The 10,140-nt window shown below is 43.3% G+C and overlaps 1 protein-coding gene across 1 annotated transcript; it reads right to left on the bottom strand.

Moving 5' to 3' along the window:
• Nucleotides 1-1,978: 1,978 nt before the first annotated feature.
• On the bottom strand, nucleotides 1,979-9,912 carry LOC137894117 (transcription factor 12-like). The gene is made up of 12 exons (XM_068739590.1): nucleotides 9,844-9,912; nucleotides 7,539-7,638; nucleotides 6,878-7,020; nucleotides 6,663-6,780; nucleotides 6,506-6,561; nucleotides 6,068-6,164; nucleotides 5,906-5,979; nucleotides 5,065-5,241; nucleotides 4,370-4,469; nucleotides 4,121-4,274; nucleotides 2,506-2,735; nucleotides 1,979-2,121 (listed from the first exon to the last, which is right to left on the bottom strand). The coding sequence occupies exons 1-12, from the start codon at nucleotides 9,910-9,912 to the stop codon at nucleotides 1,979-1,981; spliced, it is 1,461 nt and encodes a 486-aa protein (XP_068595691.1).
• Between the last annotated feature and the right edge of the window lie 228 nt (nucleotides 9,913-10,140).

Raw genomic sequence — 10,140 nt, 5'->3', positions numbered from 1 at the left:
GTTTTGAAGGCGTTTATCTGTCTGTTTGTCTGACCTTTAGTAACATAACTCAAAAGGTTGCTGACAGATCTTAATGAAATGTTGGGAATGTTAACAGGAGGAGATGATTACATTTTGGTGATGATCCAGAAGAGATCCTGGATTCTGGATCAATTTGAAATGTTTTGTTAACATTGCAGGGAGGGGGTCTCTATCTGACCACCGAATGTCAGCTGGATCGGATCTGGATCTGAAGTTCAAAGAAACACCTGAAAAATGTCCTTAAAGTTTTCTGGAGCCTTATGCACAAATATTTATTTATACTCTACCCTTCTGAACTACAGTAAATGACATAAAATACAGACTCAGTCTTGAAAAAAAACATTTATTGCTACTTAATCATGATGACACACGCCTGTAGGCTACTTCAAACTGTACGCACACTGTACATGGTATGATAGGATTTGTGTGGCGAGCAAACAAGACAGCGATAATTCTGTAGTCCTGCTCAGAAGATGAAATGTGGCAACGTCTAGCAAAACTACACAAAAGGTGTATTTAGAAAATCAGAGTAAAAGTACATACAGTCGTGACAATATTTGTATCAAATATAAGTTACATAAATTAAAAAAAAGATTAAATCTATTGAAAACTTAAACATGCAAAGAGCTTTGACTACGTATGAGGAGGAATCATCACGCTGAGAAGAGGATGGAGTAAAAGAATAACAGCCAAATGTTAAAGAACATTCTCTGAGATCTGTTCATTCACAGAATGGTCAGACCTCTGCAACACGCACACACACACACACACACCATAAGACAAATAATGTGGGAATGTCAGTCCTCCGAGCTCAGTGGAAATCAGTGGTGTAAATAGTGGTGCAGATGACATCCTCTCAGACATGCTCAATAAATATACAAAATATGTACAGAACATCTGCGGTTTACAATGCGTTTGTCTTTTACAAGTAACCTTTAGGCACAACAATTAGAAGTCGTTTGGGAAGTGAGGAGATGATTGTTCAAATACACTTTAAAAGCAGAGCGGTTGACCTGTCCGCCGCTCCGGTCCGAATTCAGAGGAGACTCTAGGCCGTAGCGAGCCGTTCATGGACGCCCTAGAGTCTAGGGCGTCCATGAACGGCTCGCTGCGGCTGGGATGGTCTCCGGTCTACGCCTGATGTCAGAGGTGACGCCAACACATTAACCTCCGGCAAGGAGGCTCTGACTTTGATGGTGTTTGTCTGTTTGTTTGTTTGTTTGTTAGCAGGATTACTGGAAAAACTGCTGGATGAATCTTGATGAAATGTTTTTTGAAGATGGATCTTGGTCTAACTTAGAGCCTATCAAATTTTGAGAGTGATCCGGATACCGGTCTGGATGCAGAAAAATCTGGAGTTTTTCCCCATTTATTTATAATAATAAAATAATTATAATCATATTATAAAATAATTCATAAAAATCATATATTGCAAAATATGCATTCAATTCACTCACCAGAAATCACAGTCATAAAGGGGGCCAATATGAACTATCATGAAAAATGTCTTCTGGAGCTGATCCAGAATGAGGTCAGGAAAAAATATGAAATTTTAACATTAAAACTCAATTTATGGATTCAAAATCAGTTAAAAATCAATTCCGATTCACTTTTACTTTTCGTGGTTGGTGTATAAAAACAGCAGAAGCAATTTAGAAGCTTTTGATGATGATCCAGATCCCCATGTAGACGGTGTAGATCCAATTAGGAGGGGGATGAGCAGCTTGGCGGAGGTCTGCGTTCTCTGAGTGCTTTTCTAGTTTATTATTCATTCATTCTTTTGAAGCTCATTCTACATAGGCCTTAATCTTTATTAAATACAAGCGATTTCATGGCATTGCTGTTCCTTTAACAGTTTCAGTCTTCATTGAACAGAAAATGATGAAACTTCATTGTTGATGGCTGGAACTGGTGTCGCTCACTTGATGCTGGGTTTGGGGTTGTCATCAGCCGATGCTCAGAGGCGACTCATGGGATTCGCTGGGTCGGTCAGATTGGGATGAAATGCGAGATGCATGGGCTGTGGGTCCGTCATGACTCCAGAAGCTTTTTCTTCCTCTCTTCTCCGCAGACATGCTGCCTTCGGGTTCAGGTTCCTCTCTGTGGGATTCAGTAAAGGACGGGTTAAGGTTTGAATACATGAAGAAAGTATCTGAATATTATTCATTCAGAAACAAGTATTTTTTTAAAGGGTGTACTTTCTGTATTATTCTGATTATTGGTGGTTATTGTTAATATAACTTATTTCTGGGGTAGTATATTTTATTGCATTATATTTACAGGTTTAAGAGATAACTGTTGATTAAGGCATGTTCAGAGTCTGTATCCGCGGCATCCTGAGATAAGCCACCCCTGGTTGTACAGCATCTTCCTCCCTTTACACTCTTCATTAGGACAAGAGACAATATTTGCTCCCCCTCTGGGACCACCATTAAGGAGGACATGCACCGTTAACAGCTCACCCTGCAGACGCGATGTACTGACCTCTGACCTGCTGCTCCAAAGTAAGAATCACTGCCACGGCCTGGTGCAGCACCAGCAGCTTGGTCTGCGGCTTCTCGCTGTTCAGGTGCAGCTGACACATGTGGCCCAGCTCTTTGAAGGCCTCGTTGATGTCCCGCACCCGCAGACGTTCCCGAGCGTTGTTGGCCATCCTCCTCTCGCGCTCACGCTCGACCTTCTGCTCCGGGCTCAGGTCTTCGTCTTCATGGATACTACAACATGATGAGGATATGATTCATTGTCTGGTCTCAGGTTGTGTTAAATTATACTGAGGAGTTCTCTGCCCTCTGCTGGTCACTGATGAAACCATGTCCTGATGTCATTGGATATATCCATCCATTTCCTTGCAGATGAGACGATGAGACACGAACATACAAACTCCATGATCAGAAGAGTCTAACCCAGTACCTGCTTGCTGTGAGGCGACAACGCTAACCACTCCGTCACCATGCCACCCTCTTTATATATATTTATATACATTTAATCAATGAAAGCATACATTTTTTGTTTTTGTTTTTCAGAATTATTGACAGTCAAGAAATGATGAAAAATTTGATTTCCAATAACTGTTGGACTAATTCTGTTTAAATGGGAAACCAAAACAAAGGAAAATGTCCAGTGGTAAAACTGTCGCTGCAGGGTCATCCATAGATGTCGTCATCGATAAACCCTCAACTAGATTAGACATCAAGATAAAAAAAAGACAACAAGCACTCAGGCATCAGAGCGGAGGCCATGAAGAGGTCTGTCCTGAAGTGTCCGCAGACGTTGATTCGGATTTTGAAAATTATGGTTTATAAATTTACATCACTGTCAATAATTAAAGCAACTTAAGACACGAACAGAAGCTACCGGCTGGCTAATCGACAGTTGTTGAACAAAGTATTAATTGTCGCATTTATTTAAGATACAAAACAATATCAGATGTATTTCCATTTGCCATTTCTTAATTTAATTTGTCTAATTTGAATATATTTTGGGGGGGGGGCAGTCCAACAGGCAAATCCAGCCCTTTGTTGGTGCTGGCCAAAAATGCTGAAGGATTATTGAGAAGAAGAATAGAGGAATGAAAATAACTGTTAATTGAAAATTCAACTCCTCCTGTATTTTAGCCTTTCTGAGGACACTGTTCTCATACTGCTGCCATTTCCTGCCCCCACACCGACTGTGATTAGGGGTTGTTTTTCTATGAGCCGCAGACCAAGCTGCTGGTCCCCCCCCCCAACACACACACACACACACCACACGCACCGTTGATATCTTTACTGTATGCACAGAGAGCTCTTCTCTTTTCTCATTTGATTCACTGCATCTTAATGTAACATGAAGAAGGAATATGAGCAGAGCTAAATAGGCTTGCCTGGACACAGCTGCCCTTCCCCCCATGGGGGGTCTGGCAGTATTTTAAGTGAGTCAAACAGTACAGCAAGAAAGATCTAATACTTGCCTTTGAGTGAGTGACTTATCTCGAATTCTGTTTTCCTGCTTATGCACGCCATCTTAGCGCAGTGAGCGAGCGCCAGTGTCTCTTGACAGCAGCTGGTTTACACACAAGGAGGCCGTATTCATCCTCCTCACTCACATTACGGTTATTTACCTGTTCCCTCTGCTGTTGTCTCCCTCGGCTTTGTGCTCGCTCTCCTCATCTGATCTCTGGCTGTCAGAGCTGTGGCTGTGATTGGTGTGCATCATCTCCTCCCTTTCACTGCTCTCTTTCTTCAGCTCCAGGTTACCCTGGACCCCCGGACCGCCTGTGGGAGACGATGCGCGATTAAAACGAGACATCTATGACATCTTGGTTCAACCTGCAGGTGAAGGAGATGAAGGCCAGATGAATGGGGCTCACCTCTGGCTTGCATGGTCCTCTGTCTGGATGGGTAAGGGTGGCCGTTTTGCGTGCGGCTCTGGAAGGTTGTGTGGTTGTTGTTCAAATTGACGGCTTCAACCTATATGACACAAAAAGAATGGGTGAGATAGAGGCCATGCCCATGTGTACATAAGACATTGTATAGCTAATGAAGAAGGAACCCAGCATCTGGCTCCTGCTTTTGTTGTAATGCCAGGAAGATCTCCCTGTAGGATTAATCTTACATCTTAATCCTTCCTTTAACACTGTATACTCCCTAAACGTGCCACAAATTCTCTCCAGGAATGATTCACTTCTAACTGATGTATCTAGAAAAAGAAGTGAAAGAATTTAATGCCCACAAAGGATTAGACTAAAAACCCATTTCCCCTGCATACACTTCCACTCCAGCTGGGCCAAAATCCCCTGGTCTGCTGGAAGGGAAACACACTGGAGTGGGAGTTCATGATGCAGCCCCCCCCCCCCCCTCCCCCATTGCCCCACTATGGGATTACAGCCCTTACATGTATGCTCTCCATACAAGGGTGAAGCACTTCCCCATTGTGCCCAGTTTCCTATTTCCTTTACGTGACGAAAACACAATGGGTGGGAACTGAATACCAGCACATCCACGTGCTACGCGGACACGCAGCATGGAATTTCCACAAACACTACCCTATCCCTCGGTTGTTTACCATGGCTGGAGTGAGACAGGCGAGCGGCAGGTTGCTGGCACATTCTGGATGGCCCTGGTGGTTCTGGTTCAGCAGGCTGTGGATGTCAGTAGGAAGACAAGCAGTAGGACCCACAGCGTGATTCCTCAGGACGTGGATCACATCGTCCAGCCGGTCCAGTCGGTCCTCTACCTGAGACTGCAAGCAGGAAGGGACAAAAGCTGGAGTTGGTAATTGATCATTGTTGGCGATACGGTTATAAAAATGATCTTCCTTTTAGTGAATTGTAGGTCTAACTTTCATTCTGTGAAAAACAAAGCTTTATGCTTTTGACTATAGTGGACAGTATATGTGGTTTTAATTATCCTTCAACCTCCCACATGTTTTTGTCATCTGGTGAACAGATGAACTTGAATTTGAAACCAGTCCTTTTAAAACGCTGGGCTGTATATAGAAGTGGTGAATAACCCTAACCCTAACCCTTTAAGCCTAATCCAAAATCAAGATCATCAAAGAAAATACAATTAAAAAAAAATAAGGAAACCAACACAAAATTCCTAAAAATTGTTAAAAAAAAGTGTACACATAAAGTTTTGTGAGGAATCCGAGCCTCATCTGAAACAGAGAAAGGCACCATTTCATTTACTTTTTGGTTTTTTTGTGTGCATATATTGCTCTGACACGATCCAACCGTTTAGATTTTCTACTTTTCATGATACACATTTTGAAATGTAACATTTTGCAGCTGTATATTTTTAAACTATTCTATTTCTTGATTAATTCGTTTTTGTGTCTTTACTATCCATCCTGTCCGTCTCTACAATCTAAACTTAAATCAGGTGATTTCAGATCGGGTGTTTACCAGCGATATCAGAGAAGACTCATAGTGTGGTGAGGCCGGCGTCTGAGCTGAACTCCGGGGCCACATGTTTGTACCTAGGAGGGGGGAAACAGCTGCTTTAGTCCTTGAAGGCGTTGCAAATAGTATTTGAATCTGTGCGGCGAGCATTGTGACCCGGTTCACCTCCAGGTTCCGCTGCGTTCGGCAGTGGGGATGGAGACCTCACCGGTGTGGAAGAACTGGAGGGGAAGCTGCTGCTGGTGTGATCAGGGGAATAGATCTGGTGGCAGGCAGGGAATGGGAGTAAAGCATGGATCATTTTAAAAGCACAACTTGTCATTTCTGTACAAGGTTTTACAGCTGCTGCCACAGCCCTCCAGAGCAGGGCTCATAACCTGAATTTAGCGCATCAATTCTGTTCATTTTACTAGTCGGCAACCAATAAAAAGTCCAGTTTATTATTATCCACTAGTCCGTTACTAGCAGGGGCGAACAACCGTTTTCCTATCGCATTCGAACTCTGGGGCTTCTGGGAGTTGGTTTTATGTTCTTGTTTGACTGTTTGAACATAGCAGGGCATGGATGAGCCAGTCTAATGGGATTAAGGTGCTTCATACTTACAGAGGCCAGCGCTTTGCCCAAGGTATCGCCTGTTTGTGACAGATTTCTGTGGCTCCCTGCACAAAGCATCAGGTATAAAGATATATATATATATATATTACAATGAAAGCTGGGGAACCTGATCTGACATAAACACGGACGATAACAGTGTCTTCACCGGTCTCTGAGGTATTGATCGAGGGATTGCGCGGTGTTGAGCTGTTGCGGTGAAAAGTGGACATCGGTGGGAGAGCCCGGTTCATGTCAGGAGCCATCAGTGAATGCGGAGAGTAGTCCTGAGGAATAAACAAAACACACAAATCATCCTAAGGGGTAAAAAAAAAAAAAAAGCGCTGTGTTGTCAACGCTCAGGCTGCCAGAGGTGAATCTCACCAGGTGATTGTGAGCTGGTTGCAGATTGCTGAAGCTTCCCAGCTGCGTTGGGTGAGTTGGGGCTGCTCCCAGTGCGCTTTCATAGCCCTGCTGGTTCAGCCCATTTACAGTATTCCAGATGTCAGGCGAATTGCTCATCCCCTCTAAAATGGGTGACGATACGTTATAGCCTGCACTGCAACAGCATCTCAAGCAGGCAGTCGAGCTTTACGGCGGCATTGTGGGAAACACGACGGGCCATCATTCAGTCAGTGGCTAGAATCATTTTTCATTCATAGAACTGAGCTTTATCAAAGAATCACATGCTAAATTAAGATGGTGGACATCAGATATGCTGCAAAAATAACATGTTCATATTCTCAATTTAGTATTTTAAACCACTGTGCTGAAATAGCTGCCAGATTTGCTGCAAAATAAATATGCTAAAACCTTTTATGGGGATTTATTTCCCACATTTTGTCAATAGTTTTGGATGGGGCGTGTACCTTGAATCTTGAACATGTGATAAGAGTAAGCAGAGAAGTAGATCTGACTCTAGATCCAGGACACTGTTCCCCATTTATAAATCTAAGCAGGCCATCAGTGTGTTCATAGTGTTGGTTTGAGTGAAGACCAGAACTACAACGGCCAATCACACTCATCTCGGTTTGTTTGATCTCACCAAAGAAGGCGCTGGCCAACATATTGCTGGGGACTTTGATGGATGGATGCAAAGATGAGTTCTGGTTGATGTCCTCATTAGTGGGAGCCTGCCCATACACCTGAGGAGAGGAAGTGTTTGAGTCATTGGTGGGAAAACAGCTGTGATGAACACAAACTGTTCATTTCAGTGAGTCTGCATCGTCCAAACCCGTTTCATTGAAGCAGACATGAATACTGTGAGCATTATGAAAACAAAGCAGAGAGCTGATGCACACTTAGAGCTATTGCAATAATCCATAAGCTGCAGATCCATGCACCTCCTCATCCGGATTTAGGAACCATTCACCATGAGAAATCCCTGCCCTAATCGTGATAAAGTTCGACTGGCTTTAGAACGCTGAGATGCAATATGCAAAAAATATTGAAATACAAGCGTTCTCATAATTTGTCCTGAGAGCAATGAATGAATCAAACAAACAAATGAGACGGCGCCTAACATTCCCCCTCCTACAGGACAGAAAATACTACAAATAATCAAAAAAATAATAATAATCAAACAATAAGAACTCTTAATCGTAAAACACGGGCTAAATACCGCACATATGCACACAAAGCACACCAACACACACACTCATTCGCTGCAACACACCGAGAGGCCTGAGCTGCACCTGCACATCATGCGATTGCTTTGATGTGCCCAAGGAAATGAAAATAACCCTCCCAGCACAGCATCAATGGGGGTGTCAGTTACCCGGACGACAACTTCTGTAAGGCAGCCTATTAAAGACTCTCTTGAGTACGCTCATAGTCTCACACGCACAAACACACACACGCTCTTAAGGACACACATGCAGCCGTGACCCCGGCTGGCAAGAGTCCCATGGTGATTGTGGGCTGTAGGCCAAACAGAGGAGCCCCTGCCGACACCGGGCCCGTCTGAGCCTCCATGAGCAGCATATGGCGCAGGATAAAGCCAATTGTCCTCCTTACCATCAGCATAGCAGGCGACCCGTTAATAATGGTCACACCCCCGGCCCAGCACGCCCTCTCTGGCCCCCGCCGATGGAGAAGGGCCGTCACCATGACATCCTTCTTTAGCATATCATCGATTGAGAGGCCATCAATCATGGCATCACAAATGATAAAGAGTAAAATAAAGAGTACAACTAAAAGAAAATGTAAATAAAATAAATACCCCGTAATTCCTTGAAATGAGCATTTTGAACATGTGCAATCTTTTGAGTTTCTTTTTGTCATTTCAGTGTAATCTAATTATATGTAATCCGCAATCTGAAAGGAAGAAACGCTCTGCTTTCTTATTGTAAATGCACAGAGCATTATCTTGCCGCATGAGTGAAATATCAACTTGCTATTCAGGGCAAATGCTGGGTTCTACCATGGCCAGCTCCGGCCACATGCAACCAATTTTCTGCCTCTGTGATGCACGTCTGGATATGGTTAGTCTCACAGAGATCAAAGCGGCCTTTGATAATGGCTGTGGTGGTGGGGGGGGACTGCTCTGACATAGCAGGGTTAAATCAAATAGAAATAACAGCAATCTGCTTCATGTCAAGATGTGTTGTGCTGCTAGGCTTGACTAGATGGTGCTTAGCCAAACAGGAAGTCTCGCTGGTGCATGTTAACAGGAGTTTGTCAACATGAAACCACAAGTAAGAGAGGTGTTATTGTGGCAACCCTCTGGATGCGGGAATTATTTTAGGCAAGGTGTGTTAAGGAGGTGCGATTGGTGGATAATCACAATCCTCTTTGTCACACAGTTGTGGGTTGATTGCAGTTAAGACACAATTCAGCTAACAGACTTTAGCTTATAATGTTTTTGCATTAACTCAAGTTGCAGCCCCGTTAAGTTAAAAGTTTATCTTTATAATATTATACACACAACTTTCGCATTTGGCACAAGTTGTAGACACATCCGCTCCACAACGTGTGATCTTTTCACCGTTTGTGTTTAACACACAGAGATAGATACACAAAGCATCAGCGGATGCATGCAGAGCAGGAAGCAAAGACATCTCAATAAAAGACAAATTACAATAAACTTCTATACAGTCTGCACATGTAGAAATACTTCTCTAAGATGAAAATGTTTGGATAAACCAAGTTGGAAGTCACACTTATAAGCCATTATTAGTAGATGAAACCGGAATGTTTTCTTCCTGTTCTTTTTATTATTATTACAAACAAACAAACAGAGCATCTGAGAATTTAAGAGCAAGATTTAACTACATCCTCACTAAACCCACTGAATGCCTCGTGCATCCTCAGGAGATTCAACATGAACACCTTTCAACGAAAGGACTCACCGGTTTCACGTTGTAGCAATACATCAACGAGTTGTTTTCTGTGCCAGAGACGGGATGAGCACAGTACATAACTGTCTGCTTCAGTGCAACAGTCCACACACTGCTCCTCTCTCCTCCTCTCTCCTCATGCGCTCCTTCCTCTAGCCTACCCCTGCTGGTCATGCAGCAACCCGCAGACAACTTATGCAAATAAGGGCTGGACCATTCCAGGCAGCCGAGAGGGGTGGAATGATATTTATGCAATTATTGTACAATGAGCATGGAGCAGACTTTTATGAACAAAATTTAACATCCTTT

The sequence above is a fragment of the Brachionichthys hirsutus genome, chromosome 5 (genome assembly GCF_040956055.1).
Source record: "Brachionichthys hirsutus isolate HB-005 chromosome 5, CSIRO-AGI_Bhir_v1, whole genome shotgun sequence".
In the NCBI taxonomy this organism is placed as follows: domain Eukaryota; kingdom Metazoa; phylum Chordata; class Actinopteri; order Lophiiformes; family Brachionichthyidae; genus Brachionichthys; species Brachionichthys hirsutus.
Note: the sequence above shows the minus strand (reverse complement) of the source record. Positions and strands in the feature narration are given on the sequence as shown.